Genomic DNA, 17,813 nt, shown 5'->3' with positions numbered 1-17,813 from the left:
TGGAGTTCAGTTGCAGCCTTGGCTTTCCTGGTTTGGTCCCTGCAGGACCGGACCAGCGCGGAGTAATCCTCCTTGGATACTTATAAGCTACTAGAAGGAGGTACAAGTCAGAGGTCTCTTTAGCCTGGTTGAAAGAGCATGATGGATCCCCCCACAGTCCCCATAATGGAACTCTATCCAAGACGTGTGTGGAGTGAAGCTCAGCACCTAAGCTAAGACTTTCTTATTTGCACCCCTTCCTCCACAGGGGCATAGCCCAATTCTCCCCCTGGGGACAAGAACAAACTGTAAGTGAGAGATGTTAGTTACTTCACTTAAATGCAGTAGTGAAGAGCACTCAGGAGTGACCCACAACAGGGCAGTAATGATTATTGCAGTATCAGACTGGCCTAGTGGAATTTATAGCCCTGAGTTAGGTGCATTTGTTCCATAAACAATGCAAGGGGAGAGACTTGGGCTTGATCTACACAAATAGTTTTGCCAGCAGAAATCAGGTGTTTATCTATGCTCGGTGATAACAGAGCCCCTTCTTTTTGCTTGTAGAGCAGTGCCTACTCTGTGGATGAGAGAAAGCTTCTGCTGATGCTGGGAACCCACCAGAAAACATTTCTGGGTTTCCAGTACACATAGGTCCACATTTTTCTGCTAGTAGCTGCTACCCCTTTAACAAGTGGTGCCTCCCAGGCTGTACTGTGCACCATGCTGATACAGCTGATGTAGCGGAGCTGTGCAGATGGGGAAGATGCACTTCCCTAAAGTAGTGGCTGTCTGGTGGTGGAACTTCTATCTGCAGAAGGCTTATAAATATGCCTAAGAAAAGGATCCACAAAACCAGCCTGCTGAGCAGGGGGATGCCTAAGCTACCTAATAGCAAATACTGAGAAAATGGGTCCTCATGCAGGATCCACAATCCTGTACACTCTCAGAGCTAGGTGCTTATAGGTTAGGTCAGCCTCTTCATACAAAACAGCAGTGGTGGCAGTGGCATGGCCTGTAGGAGACCCTAGGTCAAGTCCCTTCTCTGCCTGAATCTCCTGCCTCCCAGCTGAACACTTTTAGCCATGAGGCTGTAAGGCATCCTGGGACACAGCTCTGTCAGTTCCTTCTGTTGAAGCTTTTCTATTTTATGTGGACTATTTAAATAACCAGGGGCCAGGGAGATTAGGAGTATACAAGAGTAATGACTAAGGCACTCAACTGAGAGAGGGGATATTTGGGCTCCAGTGAACACTAAAATATTTCAAATTGTTTTGCCTGTTGGTGAAAAATTAGGTACTTAAGGACTTCAAGGATCTCTAGATGTAGGCAGCAGCTAAATGGACTTCTTGAGGATCCCAATTTTTTTTGCCAGCCAATCATATTCAGTCCTTTTGTGGATATACCCAACCTTCCCCCTCAAACTGTAGTGATGCTAGCAGTTCTAGTAACCAACTAGGACAGTGTAGAATAAAAATGGATCTATAAGGGGATAACCTGTAGAAAAACAGAAAGTAAATTTAAAGTAATTCTAGTAAGGTGGCCATAGTTCTTTAGCAAAAAGAAATATTTATTATTTCACCTTTTCCTCAGAATATTAAAAAATAAGTTTGAGTTCATTGAGATTGAGAAGAGTGACCTATGTCAGTTAAACTAGCTATTTTAGTCTTAAATGAACAATGTGTCACTAATGTCACAAGAAAGCTTACCAAAATATTGGCAGCTTTGGGATGTTCCAGATGTTGCATGATACAACCTTAAAAGGGACAAAAGTAGGACAAAAAGAAAATGAAGAAAATAGCAGCCCACAGAGTTTTTTTTAATCTAGAATTCTAAATACCTTTACCTTAATAGTATATTGTGATAGAAAATACCAGGCTTGTTTTAATTTCATTTTTTTTAATTGAATCACATGACAGGCAGTGTACAGTTTATTTTGAAACTTTCATGATGACCACATCAAGGAAGTTTCACTCCATTTACATGTGGAGGAAACCACACATTACATCTCAATTGTTTTCTTGCTTTCCCCCAGCCCATAGAATTTGGGAGATTGCCAGTAGCGCTGCTGCATTTAATAAGTAAAATCGGGAACACTGGGCAGGCCTCCAGAATCTGGTGTTTTGCTTGAGTTCTCTTTATTTGTGGTCGTATTTTTTTTCTTTTTTATAATCTAGCTGGGATCATGATATAATAATTTTCAGATACAGCAGTAAACTAAAAGAAATAGTGTTAGACACAGAGAGGGTGGCTTTAACTCACATTTTATAACAACCATGAGGAATACAGAAGTCTTGATAAAAAGGTATATTTTTTCTTTTTATCTAGATGGCTCTATAAGTAATAAATAAAAAATATTATCCTTATATTTTATGCTAGTGCCATAGCTTGGGATAATTTCTTTATTTTTTTTGGTGGACATCAAAATCTTTACCTTGAATGAGTTTGGCTTGAGATCACAATTCTGGCTAAAAACCACTGTTGCTTTTGTTATTTGGTTTTAAATTGAAAAGAGTAAAATAGATTTTACTCTCTAAGTTTCCAGTAGTAAAGAGTAAAATCTGTTTCCTGTTGGTGTGCAGACTGCCATAATTGCCTTTAGGCTTCTTTTATTTTTCCTAAACCAAGAGTTCACATACTGGGTGTTCAATGCATGGTGGTAATGATTCATAGGGTACTTGCTAATTACATGGTTGTAGAACTTTGTTTGCCTCAGGTAGTTGCTTCTGCAGGCAGCTAAAACATGCTAAATTCTTTCTTGACATTTCTCCACTTAAGGGCTTTGGTCACAAGGTTTTCATGTGATCACAGTGAGATCAAAGACGGTTCATTGGATTGCAAATAGGGAGGAAGGTATCTAGAAGGCAGCCTGTGTAAAGTTGCCGTCAACACACTTTCAAAACCAATTTGTTTTAGATGACTGTCTAGCTTATTTTATTTTTAGAAAATAAAGTCACTTCTTGTATAGTGAAATATTTAGTTTTCCTGTTTCAGACCCAAGCTAATAGATCCATGATGTTATATTTAGTGGCTCAGTGGAACCTAACTAGTTTAATGAGTATTGAAACATCCTATTATATTGCTGAACCTTGCTGGTAACCTTCCCAGGGACAAGTCCAAGATTGACTACAGGTCTTATCTTACAAATGGTTCTAAATCAATTCAGTATTTCTGCAGTAAATGCTTTGGAACTTCTTGAATAAATAGTCTTGTTGACTCACATTAGTAACTAGGCCATGTAATGATCCAGAATTGGGCCTTTACTCTTTTTGTGTAAGACAACCCCTTTCAGTAGGACAGATGCAATGTTGAATAAGGGTAATGGGAGGAAAAACTCAGATACAATATCTAGTCAAATCTTTCAGTAGGATGCCTACTTGGGGCGGGGGGAGCCCTTTTAATATTAATAGCTTGGTGGCATTGTTTACTTTCAAATATCACGCACATGATCACTGTGTCCAAACTTCCAGACACTATTTGATTGCACAAGAAACATATAATTTGTTTTAGTATTTCCATACCTAACAGCTAAAATTTAAGTACAGTATGAAAGACATTGCAATTATGTACTGTGGATTTCCCCCCTCAAGCAAAGTATATTGGTCAGGTGATGGCATGTAATGCCTTTGAGCTGCTTAAGATTTCTGCCCTCTTCTGCTGTATTTTGCGCTTTAGTAAAATGAAAAGCACTGCAATGCATAGGAAGCATGTGCTGCATTTCAAAATGGTAGCATGCCTGCCCAAATCTGGAGGAAGTACTGGCATTGTCTGAAAATACTTCTGGTGTTTCTACCTCTGTGAAATACAGAACCTGTATAACACAAAGACACTTTGTATCTCCTCTAGCCACTAATTAGCTTAATTTTTAATGTACATAGCAAAAGAACATTCAATTAACTGAATATTAATATAGGACCCTTTCTTTTGAATGACAGTTCCCAGAGATGGTCTCAAAAGCCAAGCTGCATTTGAAGAAATGAGGGCAAATTACATTAAAGAACTGAAGAAGATGGTAACTAAATGTCCAAGTAACTCTGGGCAGAGTTGGCAACGATTCTACCAACTGACTAAGCTTCTTGACTCCATGCATGATGTAAGTATGACTCTTTTGGGAGCTTATAGTATGAAGTAAAAACCCCGTAAGGTAAACTAGTAATTTTTCATCATGTTAGAGGGAGACAATAGATAATTAACTTTTTAAAAACATAGATAGAGGTTTCCAGACAAATATAGGGAAAACGGCAACTAAAACATGAGAGAGGGAGAACTTTTAAAGGTCAGGTTGTTTTGATGATAAATAGTAGCTCATTCCGTAATTGCCATTTTGAACAGAGCTATCAGTTATGTAAGGTGCTTCCAGACCAGAACAGAAACGAAATCTGGGCCAAAGCTGGACCAGTGGTATAAATCAGGGGTAGCCAACCTGAAGCACATGCATCACATGCAGCATAGGCAGATTCCATGTGTGGCACACAGTAAAGCAAGGCAGGGGCAGGCAGCACAGTGGCAGATAGGGCAGAGAGCAGAAAACAGAGCAGCAGATTGAGCAGGGAGAATAGGGCAGGAAACAAAAAGAATGGCAGCTAATCAGGCAGGGGAAGGGGATCAGAGCATAACTGAGGGAGGGATTTGGGGTTGATCTGTGGCAAGCCTGCCAAAAAGGTTGGCCATCACTGATGTAAATAATTTTTGTACCAGGTAGCAAGGCTGGCGCCATAGTGCTTAAATCCTGAGAAACATTCACAATTCATTTTACAGCACAAGGTGTTAGATTGGAGGGTCACACCTCTTATAACTTAAAATTGACTTGTTACTAAAACGTTTAATGTTGAACAAATATGTGACCTCTTACAACCATTAATCAAATGTGTCATTAAAGAACATTGCTGATATTTTGGTTATTGAATCTTTGCTGAGTTTTGTAAATACAGTAATTATTGAATTATAATGCCATTTACAATATTATTTCTAGCCTTCCATCTCATTTTTTATGCTTTTAGGAGCTACATCTAACAAAGACTTTAGCCAAGAATGCATGATCCATGGATCCAGAGAGACCGCAAGCAAAAGAGAGCATGATGCTCTAGCCTCACAGTTAGAGTAGTTACCCAAGAGTGGTGGGTCCTAGGTTCTGGTCCCTGCCCCAGAAACATTATGTATTTTACATTTATCAGTCATTATATAAAATGTAGAAAAAGCCTGGGAAACAGGGAGCAGAACCCAAAACATCCCTGTCCCAGGTAACTGTCCTAACTGGTAAACTACAAAATCATGCCCTTTCTCATTTGCTGTCTTTCCATCCCCATGGATCTTGCATTCTTAGCTGCACTGTCACAGTTGGTTTGTATCAGGCTTACCAGATTAGTCCTGTCCAAAAATGTAGAACACACTAATTCCTGTATTCCAGCCATGTTTATAATGGAGCTGGATATAGAGCTTCTCCAACTGAGACAGATTTGCCTGACATCTAGAAGCAGAACACTAGGCACCCAGAGAAATGTCATATCGAGCAGTGAATAGAGGTTCCTCCAGGATTATGCGTTAGTAGAAAGATAGATTTGTTTTACTCCACTATTGGATTTGGGCGTCTACATTTTCCAAAAAAACCAGCTCAAAGGGCACTTTTATATGTGCTCTGGGAGGAGGGAGTGCATTAAATAGAACAGCTCCAAGAACTGCCCTAATTAAACCACTGCAGCATCTTGTATATCAGCATGCCTGCACTTCAAAATGGTGGTGGGGGCACTTAAACTGAAGCTCATTCGGGATTTAATTCAAGCTTTCCCGCCACCATTTTGAAGTGTGGGGATGCTGATACACGAGATGCAGGAGGCTGCTGGAGCACGGTAATTACCACGCTCCAACAGACTCAATTAATCGAGTCTGTTCCTAAACGCTGTAATTACAGCACAGTGGAGCAGCCTGACATATTAAGTGCCTGGGTCCTCTTCTGTATTTTGTTCTAAAGGTCTGTCTTTGGGTGCCATCAGTTACAAGAGGATTACTTTTTGTTAAACTATGTAGAAAAGGAAAACAAACTCCTTTGCTCCTTTATGATGTGGCAGGGTAGTTGTGCTGCACGGCACATGTAGAATCTTTGGCCCAAGCTTTCAGAGTCTGCATATAAATGTACCTCTTTGTACTTGCTTGGCTTTTGTTTTTGTGGAGGCAATACAGTACAGTGCACTTCAGGTCAAATCTGTATGACAGCCTGAGGTCTGTTTACAGAATGTACATATGGAATTATTTTTCAAATATTGTTCTGTTGTTCATTAAAACATTGAAAATCTTAGTGGGAGGCAGAGAGTATTATTAGTACTGCAGTAATAGCTCATTCTTTAGAGATCAGTTTTCACTTATTTCTTGCCAGTGAGGGAAGGTTTACTGTTTGTTGAAGAGGCAGGAGATTGGGTGATACAAGTCAGTCATTTATAAGGTTCACAAATGAATCTTAAGGGAAGTTAACATGTGTCTCCAATATATTAAAATATTTCTAGTCCATTGGATTGGAAGGTACATAATTCTTTCTTCTGAAACATACATTTTGGGGGCATCTGCACTTGCAATTAATGTGCCTGAAATTTCTGCGCAGAAAATTCAGGCACATTAAAATGCACCTGGGCACACATCTGAACGTGTGCCCATCTGAAACAAATATGCTTCTAATGGGAACATTTCAGTCCAGGGCTGCCCTCTGCCAGGGTGAGATCCAGGTTCCCCTGGGAGGCAATCTGGGTGGAGGGAGCTGTCCCAGGTGCAGGACACCTTCACCTGCCCTGCAGAGTTTGGGGCTTATCTGGGCAGCAGTTGTGGCCCCCCGCTGCCTGTGCTGGCCAGGAACAAAGTGCTCCCAGTCAGGATCTACACATGTGCTTCGGTGCATTAATTAATGTGCCATTTCTCTAGTACCTGTATGTATTGGTACTAGCAAATGGCACATTAATCTAATTTAATGCACAGTAATTGATGCACTCATGTAGACAGGGATACTTTATTGTGCATTAGATTAATCTAATGTGCAGTAAAGTACCTTGCACCCTCAGTGTTTCATCTATCCATTCTGTATTTTTAAAATAAGAAGAATTGTGTGGATAGGGGTTATTGACTGACACAAAATCCACACCTATGTAGAAATACAGCAGTGTTGTACAGAAATCGGCCAAAATCCTGAATCAACTATGGTAGGATCCATTAATTTGGAATACCATGGTGTTATTTAATTATTAATAAGGGATGGAACTGATAAAGCCACTTGTATTATAATATATTCTGTTTGCATATTAACAGGTTAATAAAGGATTTTTAAAGGAAGTCCTGCTGTTGGTATTGTCTTTAAAACATTAAACTGTCTTTACAGCAGTGATTTCTTTTGGGACTTACCAGACAAGGAACTTTGTTCATTTTTCTCTTCAAAATTCATGTTATTGTTTCCAATGATCTGTATTAGCCAAAAAAGGTCAGAAACAGCATAATATCAGTATTGAAACTGGGGAAATTATTTATTCATATAGATGAAAACACATCAGAATAAGTTTAGTCTTTTCCCCTAGTACTGCAGAATATCTTAGCTCTAAAAATGAAAATGTAAATGCAGCTTTTTGCTAAATTCCTGTATAGGTCAACAGTTTTCAACTGTCACCAGTATATATTTTTAACCTGCATTCTGTGTAATTTTAAAGGATCAGACTACCCATCTTGAGGGGTCCAACCACAGCTGAAGTCCCATGTTTATATCCCTATTGCAGATACAGCATAGGTATTTACAGCACAACCCTGAAGGGAGCTCTCTAGAATTCACTGTTATTGAGTCTTGCTGCTGCCTCCAGCTTTTTTCATTAGAGCAAAACAGTGTATCATCATTTGTGGAGTTTCTTTTACCAGGGTGTAGCATCATTCAATGACATGATGTCATTTCTTTGCACCTTCATGGTTTTTTTTTTATTTTTATGAACTTTGTTTTTAAATATTTTAAAAACTATGTAAAAATAAGGCACATTTGAATACAGAATTGAGTTGCATTTGGTTTATGTAAAATGCATAGCATCAAAAGCAAATGAGATGGTTTTACACTGCTCAGTGCATTCAGTAATTCATCCACATGGTGAGCATCTGTGCAGGCAGAAAAGTGTCGAGGTGAGGAAAACAGGAATTCTCAAGAAGAGTAGGTAGGCAGTTAAGTATTTGAAAATATCAGCAACTTTCAGTAATGATTCCTAAAACCTCTAAGCACTTATAACAAAATTTCAGAGCTAGAAAACAAAGCTAGTCCTGAGCAGCTGGTCCGAATATAGAAACACACACTCACATAGACGCTCGCATGCAGAGCAGTGCCTCGTCTGCACATTGGGGTTTAGTTCGCACTAAGCTCAATTGCTGTGCATTGAAATGACCTGCACTGGCACAATGCAAGAGCCCCACTGTGTGGAAGCAATGATTTATACTGTTGTCAGTGCCAGCCATCTGTGTAGACCCCACTACACTATACCCTCTAGTACCCCAGGGCATGCAGGGTGCAGGTAGCTATTGCATTGTCAGTTGATTGTTAGAGTACAACTACTCAGGGGAAACTACGCACATCCATCTAGACAAACCTGAGTTGCACATCTCTTTTATGTGTAATTGTGGGGACCAATACAGGTCATCCTCATTTACTTCCAGCTAGGATTTTATTTCTACTTTTCTCACTTTGGAAAGCACATATTAATATTTTCATTAACCACCACTTTTTGTTGTCGTTGAAGGCCACAATTTAGTGAGGGCACTTGATCCCTTCTCTTAATCAAAGAGGTAAACAGTTCACTCTTATAATCCTGAATGACCAAGGGGCTTTTGGAGAGAGATGTATACAATATGAGCTTCTAAGCAAACTGCATTACGTGATCAAATGAGTGGCAAGCAGGAACATTAGAAACAGATGTAGTTACACGTGGTATTGAAAAAACTTCATTTGGACCCTCCTTGACATCTCCTGTTGGCTTTGGCAGCAAGGCTTGTATCTTGCGAGACAATCTTTGTTTCATATAAGGCATTTGATATATAGCTAGCACAGAACAAAAGTTGAGTTCAGTTTCAAGCAGATATTAAAAAGACTTTCAGTTTAGAGGGCTTTTGTATCAATGCCATGACATTAATCTCTAATATGAACCTACCCCTTGGCATGGCAAGGCAGAGTATTACACGCTGTCATTTGCTTGCTGATGTTTTCTGCCAAACAAAAATAAACTGTTTAAATATCATTTTATAATTATTTTTTAAGGTTGCTTAAGGTAAAACTTTAGATTACAGCCAAGGTTAATCTTTCCATAAACAGAGATCATCAGAAACAGGATTTGACTCCCTGAGAAAAGCTGATATTCGAAAAAGCAACACAGATCCTCAAAGGATCTTCAGAGTGCAGTGTATACATAACAAAAGTTCCTTAAGGCTAGGGACAGAAACCGGTATAAGCGATTGGAAAACAATTCAAATCTGCAATGCAAGAGAAGTTCAGTGCACATAAACCACTTTCAGAATCACCAAAACCAGTTTAAGAAACTGGATGGATATAGTATCAGACTTAACCAATTCAAGTTAAATGGGTTTATTGAACCTCTGTCCCAAGTCCCCTCCAGATTCAAGTTAACTCACAGTCCCCAAGCATCTCAGGATGCTTTGCACCTCCCCTACAAACCCCCTTCTCAGGCTGGGTTGGCTAGCCTTGGCCAAAGCTGTCTGCTGCAGCTAAGCAGGGAAGCATTCTTGAGCAACCTTCAGCTTCTAGCCTGGGCCACTGCAGGCATGAGGCTGCATTTACAAAATCAAAAGTGAATGTGTGTTCCCTTGTTTATTGGTTCAATCTGTGCAGGCTTCAGATGTTGGATGGTACACAATACAAGACTTGAAGAGTCCACAAGGAAAAAGATACTTTTCAGGAAAACACTGAGCCTTTGCATGTGTCACTCATGTAACTAATCAAGAAAAATTATTCAGCACTTTTACCCCAACACTGCCTTAATGTGATAGTAGTCATAATCATCATGATATTCTGGGAAAATTTGAAGACGGGACATTGTTACTGTAGTGTCACTGTAATGTTTCGTGGTAATTCAGAATTTAGGGAAGAATTTTAGGTCAAAGACCTAGTTTGACAAACTAAAGTGCTGATGCTCTTTTTCTGCTATATGTGTCAAGGTGTTTTTAAGCCTTCCCAGAGGCTTTGGGTGTTGGCTACAGGCATGGCTGAGGACTTCGAGTGGGGGTATGCCAGTGTTCCTGCTGGGACCAAAGCTGGAAGTTCCTGGCTAGAAGATCTTGCCCCTTCTCTCAGGGTTAGACCGATCACCATATTTGGAGTCAGGAAGGAATTTTACCCTGTGGTAAGATTGGTATGGGCTGTTGGGATTTTTGCCTTCCTTTGTAGTGGGAGGCATGGCCCTCTTGAGTGTATGTTGACAACATATTATAGAAGCAGGATATTGGCTGCCATGTTTCCTCTGCTTTACCTGTGGCAGGTTAGGGTATTAGTGCTGCATCAGGATTGAGGGTAGTCTTATGTAGAGTTTAGATTATGGTTGTATGAGATTATTTGAATAGGGATAATCCTGCCTCAGGAAGGGAGTTGGACTAGATAGCTTCTGGAGGTCTCATCCAGCCCTACTTCTCTATGACTACGTAGAAAGGGCTCTTTTGCTACGTAGGGCAGCTTTTGCTGCTTCCGGATGTACAAGGGTGTGGTGAGGATAGTCTACTGAAATCTAAGTGACTCTCCACCTCAGAAATACTAGACATGCTTGAGATTCTCTAGAACAGTGCTGACTTTAGTGACTTCTCTTGATGGACAGATATTCATTTTTCTGAATATGAAGAGTAAGTAATACAAGCAAAAAGGGTCTGTTTCAAAATGATGGTAAATAAAGTTAATTTATTGGGGAGTAATCATTACAGTTCATCGCAGGCCTTAAATACAGAAAGCAAATGCAGACTCATTACATAGGACTCTTAGTCAGTTTTTCCAAATCCACTCTAGTCTTTAAAATATTTAAACCATGTTTTCTATACAGTACGTTTCCTGTTTAGTTATGGAGGAGAGGGCCATTGGTCATTAATGATTGATATGGTAAAGGAAGAATATATTACCAAAATCATTGCTAAGAACCTGTACCATCAGTTCATTGCGACAGCGGACACTTTCACATACATTTGTGGTTCAGGTGAGACAGAAGTAAAGACTCTGACTTGTGTCTTTGTAACCCATGACCTTGGTGCCTTTCATTTATTTATTTATTTTGGGGAGGGAGGTGTGTCACACAGTTAAAGACACAAAGCCACATTTAAAGCAGTCCATCGAAGTGAACTAAACTTTATCTATTAATTGGTAGGCGTGATCTCCTATTTTTATTCTGACAAAACCAGGATGAATATAAATGCTCGAAAAAATGGAAATTGTTCATTATGCTTTCAGCTAGGCAAGTAACTCTTTTAAAGAATAATACACAATTAAACAAGTAATGGCTTTAAAAATAAATAAATTTCTGTCCAATATTTTGCTTTTTTCTATTTGTGAAATCAGTGGTGCCTTCATTCACACCACTTAATTATACCATTCTTTCATTCCTGCTTCTGACAAAATGGCATCAGCGTTTCCATTTTCCCCCCTTGATTTCAAAGTTTAAAATGGAGAAAAATATTCCAAAGGATAAAACATAGTTACAGCTTCTAAGCACAGAGAGTTTTGGTTTTAGCAGTACATTTGGGGAAGGTGAGGGAAATCTGTAGCATATTTAAGATACTAGAGTGAAAAAAAAATATGGACCAAATGGAGAAGTGAAGAGTAAAAAGGTGAATAGCTCACATTCCCTTATTTTAATTTGGCGACCTCTAGGTTTCCATATGCCAACTGAATATCAGGTACTATCATTGATATTACAATTTGTTAGAAACCGAGTATTGTAGAAAGGAGCTTCCTTGGCCTGTGCCTCCAGCTCCTCAATGTGTTAAGTTACAGCAGAAGACATTCTCTTCTACACTGGGTAGGATTAATCTGAGCTAATGTATCTCAGTGTTGTGTGTGTGTGTGTGTGTGTGTGTGTGTGTGTGTATAATACATATATGTATGCTTGTGTACACGCATACACACATATTACAAATACAAAACCTCATCTAAATTGCAAAAACAAGAACTCAGAAGTTAGGAGATCCCACGCACATTCTTGCTTATGCAACCTTAATTCTCCCCCTTTGTGCATCCAGCCTACTTACCAACAGGCAAGGCCCTGTGGCAAAAATAGGATAAAATAATGTAATTAAAGACTACCACATTGTATATACACAAAGGGGTAGAACTGAGATTACCTAGGCTTAATATTGTTTTAATGTAGACATTGTGTGTAATTCTATACTAAGCCCTTTATAGTTTCTGTGTTTAGGTACTAACTTGAAGACATGAGTTATCCTTCTGGCTGCAGGATATTTGAGAGGGGTGCCCCTCCTAGTTGTTCTTCTTTCCCACTCCTTGTTACATAATTTTGTTTTCTGTCATAACCTTCTTTTTTCGTACTCCTATTAACCTTTATTATGTCCTCAACATGCCTCAATCCCCCTACCCTTTATTTACAATTTACTGTCTCTGGCTGCATCTCTTTCATGCTAACTTTAATATTTCACCAGTGCTATAGACAGACAAAACATATGGTGGCTAAAGTTAAAACACAGCACAGCTAAAAACAGGAACAAAGGCAATTTGGCATGAGTCAGGCAGCAAGAATTTCAGCTTTGATTTCCTAGTAGTTTTGACTTGTTAAAGCAGCTTAATATTATTAAACTGTTTTACATTCGACATTAAAACTCAACTCTTTGCTTATACCATTATATGAGGATAGCCTTTTCACTTACCTTTATAAAGCCCAATTTACATATGACTAAAAATCCTAGACTAACTAGGTATAAGATTGCATATAACATCAAAAGTCGTGTCAAAAGAACCTTAAGGTTGCAAAATCAAACACTCAAAAGTGAAGAAATTCCAGATTTTATGACTGCCTGTGCAACCTCAATTTTTTTTCTATATAATTATCATACAGTTCATAATTATATACTCTTTAATTGCATGATTATATCCTGTTTGTGTTTTTTCTCAAGACCACTCTCTTATTCAGTGCACATGGTGAACACTTAATGAACATCTAATCACTATTTTGTTTTCCCTTGCATTGTTCAGTGAGTGTAGACTGTATGCACCACACTGTATTCGAACCTTATGGTGAAGGTAGAACTATTACTTTCCTCATCAGTTTTTGTGTGTTATTTGCACGTCGTATTGCAAGGTTTCACGAACAATACATCTTTTCAAGGCCTCTTTGAGGTGAAGAGGGATGCTGCTTGGAGCTGGACAGAGAAAAGGTCCTTTTGGAACTTCGTCATGCACAGAATGCTTTACTGTCAATGAACTGGCAAATTCCGACAAGAAAGTATTTAATCAGAATATTTCTGGCTGGCTCTCCATTTCTACAGATGGAGAGCTGAAGCATAAGAAATTAAAGTCCAATTGTCCGTTAATGTTGGGTGCCCAATTTGGGACACTGAGGACCTGATTTTTTTCCTGGGAGCTTAGCATATAGCACTGCATATATTGAAGTACTACAAGGGCGCTTAGAGCTTTTGCCATCAGGTTCAGAGGAAATCTGGAGCATGCCATTACCAAACCACCTCTAAAGTCTGGTTTATATTATTTGTTTAGCATCATACAGGAACTCTGACACAGGCAGGATTCTCTCTAGAGCAGCATTCAACTGCTTGAGACCCTTCTTTGTATTCCTGCTGTTCCCTATTTAATTCACTGGACACCTTCCCATTTCTGCGACAAATGAGGCAGGGAGCTTACAAACACTTTAGTCTCCTTTACTGAAGAGCTATGTTAAACCCTGTGAGCAAGTTTAGTGTTTGAATAAGGCAGGAGCCCCAGGAAAAAGATAGGATCCACTTATTTAAAGACTGAAAGTTATTAAAGACTATATTATAATGTATATGTACTGCGTTTTGCAACTTTAATAGTTTTCTTCAAACAGTTTTGTTTGAAAGGTTTTGCAGGGCTTGTTTTTCTTTTCCAAAAAAAAAAAAAAAAAAGGAAACTAATACAAAACCCCCAGATATTATATCATATAGAGTCAGGTACATCTACCTGTTTCTTCATCAGTATCACAACCTTAGATCCAGTACAGGTCTTTGAAGTTTGTCCTAACAGAATAACTAATAGCAATAGTAAATTCTCTTCTTTTAGGTGCACCAGCACTCCAGGGAATGGCACGCACACTTTGCTGGAGAGGATGGGAGGTTCTCAAATATTGACTCGAAGTAGAGGAGCGGTGAAACTAAGGAATGTAGGGCTCCATCCCAGTACTCGGTCGAATTTTGCTGTAGCTGGCAGACTTTTCTGTTCATTTTACACAAGCTTGACCCTATCTGTCCTACACAAATGTATCGTTTGGTCAGTCCTGCTTCTCTTCCCCCACAAGCCTCCCCCTGTATCTTGTCCTAGGTCTGTTGTTGCTAACCCAGCCCCTGTTTCAGTCTGTACTCCTCACCTGTCTCTTCGTGGTCAGGGGGTTGGACTACATGTCCACCTGCAGGCCCTTCCAACCCTAATTTCTACGATTCTCCTTGCTCAGCTAGTCCCACTCACCTCTGGGATTTGTGCCCATGTTCTAGTACCCCACTCCCTATGGCCAATATTTTCCCCCTCTCCAGTCACCTAACTAATCTCAAGCAGATCCTGGGACGTCATTCTCCCACTGTACTTGGCCTTGGTGAGGCTGCAGCTGGAGTACTGTGTCCAGTTTTGGGCTCCACAATTCAAAAAGGATGTGGAGAAGCTTGAGAGGGTGTAGAGGAGAGGCACGTACATGATCAGAGGTCAGGAAAACAGACCTTATGATGAGAGGCTGAGAGCCGTGTGACCCTTCAGCCTGGAAAAGCGCAGGCTCAGGAGTGATCTGGTGGCCACCTGTAAATGTATCAGGGTGCTCACCAGGATCTGGGGGAACGAGTGTTCACCAGAGCCCCCCAAGTGATGAGAAGCTCAAACGGTCACCAGCTCCACTGTGATCGGTTCAGGCTGGACATAAGAAAGAACTTCTTCACTATCCGAGCCCCCAAGGTTTGAAAGAGACTGCCGCCAGAGGTGGTTCAAGCACCCACTTTGAATGCCTTCAAAACACATTTGGATGCTTATCTTGCTGGGATCCTGTAATCCCTGCTGACTTCCTGCCCCTAGGGCAGGGGGCTGGACTCGCTGATCCTCTGGGGTCCCTTCCAGCCCAAATGTCTATGAAATTTATGAAACTAAAAAAAAAAAAAAATACAAAGCTATGAAATGGAGAAGCATCTGGTCACTTTTTAAATCACAGTAAGGTATTGTTGAGATGTTTGCAAATGTAAATAGCTTGGTCGATCTAATGATGCATTTTCACATTTTTATACTTGTATTAATACATACAAGTTAAACACTTGGGTTGAATAGGGCAGGCCAGCATTACTTAGAATCACAGATGCTAAGATTGGAAGAAACTTTGATCACCCCATGAAATTCTTGCATTAAACAAGATCAGCTTCTATATGTGGCACTAATATTTCCTCCACTCTAATTTGCATACTTCTCTTAGTAATGCTGAACAACTTTATAAGCCAGCATGTCATTAATCATGCCTTTAGTATTAAAGAAATGCTGTATTTTAAGTTGGTCCCACAATTAAACTATACACATATAAACAAGATGATGTATTGTTTCAGTTAAGGCTGGTCAGAGCAGAAACTTACCTAATACTAAAGCTTAAAAAGCAAAGACATGAAAAATGAAGTTAGAGAAAGTTTATATTTGCAACTCTTCTTCATGGTTATAAATCTCACAACTAGCATAACCACTAAATAACATAGCAAGTGCTCCATAGCTGTAACTGCTCTAACAGATATGCCTGGGGATTGTTGAAATGCAGCACTCTTACCAGCTCTGAGCCTATGTTGTAAGATGAGGTCTCTTACCCTAGTTTTGTTGTGTTGTAGTGGTGGAGGTGAAAGCAGGGTAGTTACAGTACGTAGGTATAATTGCCTTATCTTCTCATGTCTTTGGTTTTTAGGTTTAATGTTAGTGTGTTTTCTTTACACTACTTAGTTACACAGCTTTCTTCCATTTTTTGAAAGTGTTGAACAGCAGCATAGAAATAGAGACACATCATACCCACCTGCTATCTTAGTCTTTCTCTGTGTTTTTATAGTATATCACATTATTATATATCAGGATGACCTAACATGATTTGGACTTATTTTAAGCTATAGAGCTAATGTATTCCCTATCAGCTTTTCCCTCCTACTGTGATGTAATATAAATAATGCATGACTATATTAAGCATTGCAAGACATTACTTGTTTTTGAAGGGTCCCATATATTGTAAGCTTGTGTTGGTAAAGTGTTGTCCTTCTCTGAATTTCTTATGCATTTGCAGGAACAGTTGTGGAAAGATTGAAAACAGGATTAGAAAGAGCTCATGCTTTTATACACAGAAACATGCTGATGCATTTCAAAATTCAACCCTTTTATTAGACCTTTTTCTGTTTGGCAATCTCCTAATTATCCTTTTTATCTTTAAACCCTCCTTTCTTCTCTTCTATTGTGTCACTCTGCTATGTGCCTTTCAGATATATAATAGACTTTCCTCACAAGGAGGAGGAGCTGGGATCTAGAATGAGGCTTGTAACACAGCAAAGTATAAAACACAAGTAGAAATTAAATAAATCTATCCCATCAAAAATAAATGTAGAATAAAAGGGCATTCATTTATGAAGAAACGCATGGTAACCTGAAAACATGCTCGGGGGAAAAAAAGCAATTGTCATGTAACCTATAGTGTGGACTGTATTTAGGAGTCGGTGTTTGTAAGAGCTGGCCTTTATGGGGAAGTAAGCTAAAGTGCATACTTATATTATGCTGTAATGCCCTGTGTAGATACTTTTAACACAAGGTAGCTTATTCAACACAAACTGGTACTTCAGTGGAAGCTAGAATGTGAACTTATGGCATATCAGTTACTCCAAGGGTTTTTAACCTTTTTAAACAAGTGTACCCCTTCTCTCTGTTTCAGCTCTTGTACCCCTTTATATTTTTTCTTGTTTTTAAGTAGGGGGGAAGAGGCAGACTGAGGCCCCTGCAGTGAGGGAAGGAGTGGGTCTGGAGCTGGGGCTGGGGCAGGGGCAGGCGCTGCACAGCCGGGGCAGGCGGTGCACAGCCAGGGCAGAGCATGAGATGAAGCTGTGAGCAGCTCATCCAAGAAGTGTGGGGAGGGTGGAGCAACTCCCACCACTGCATGCACCCTGGGAGGGGGTGTCCCTGAATCTGCATGTAGGGTGGTGTGGGCTGGCCCAGCAGTGGGGGAGGAAGTGGGGCTGGGGCAGAGGCTGTTCATCTGAGGCAGAATGGGGGATGGAGCCACATGAGGACAGGCTCCCGTTGCTATGTGCTCCCCTGGCAGGGCATGGGCACGGGTGACTGGTGCCTCCTGGCTCTGGGGTGGCAACAGCGGCTAGCTGATCGCTGACCAGGAAGAGGGTGTCCCTCAGTGACCAATTGCCAACCAGTGCTTCTCGGGGGGGGGCACCTGCCAGCACTCCCCACTCCCTGGTCAGTGAGGGCATGTGCACCCCCCCGTGCCCCTCCTATGTGTCACCTATGAGCATGGGGACCTGTGTCCCAGGTTTGCATGGGGTGGGCTGCTGCTGTGGGCTGGGGCCGTTCCCCATACCCATGCCCCTGCTTGGCTGGGCAGCCCCTGCCTCTGCCCCAGCCCCGCTCCCTCCCCCACTGCTGGGGCCTT

General features: G+C 40.4%; 1 protein-coding gene across 3 annotated transcripts in view; it reads left to right on the top strand.

Annotated features, from left to right (window-relative positions):
• The window catches only part of NR3C2 (nuclear receptor subfamily 3 group C member 2), a 315,216-nt gene that overhangs the window by 288,199 nt on the left and 9,204 nt on the right, over nt 1-17,813 (top strand). For all 3 annotated transcript variants that reach the window (XM_019534451.1, XM_019534450.1, XM_019534449.1), the window contains exon 8: nt 3,912-4,069. In XM_019534451.1, coding sequence (XP_019389996.1) covers nt 3,912-4,069 — 158 coding nt within the window. The remainder of the gene's footprint in view (nt 1-3,911; nt 4,070-17,813) is intronic.

The sequence above is a fragment of the Crocodylus porosus genome, unplaced genomic scaffold, assembly GCF_001723895.1.
Source record: "Crocodylus porosus isolate Cpor-Errol unplaced genomic scaffold, CroPor_comp1, whole genome shotgun sequence".
Taxonomy (NCBI): domain Eukaryota; kingdom Metazoa; phylum Chordata; order Crocodylia; family Crocodylidae; genus Crocodylus; species Crocodylus porosus.
This window is presented reverse-complemented; position numbering and strand designations above follow the sequence as displayed.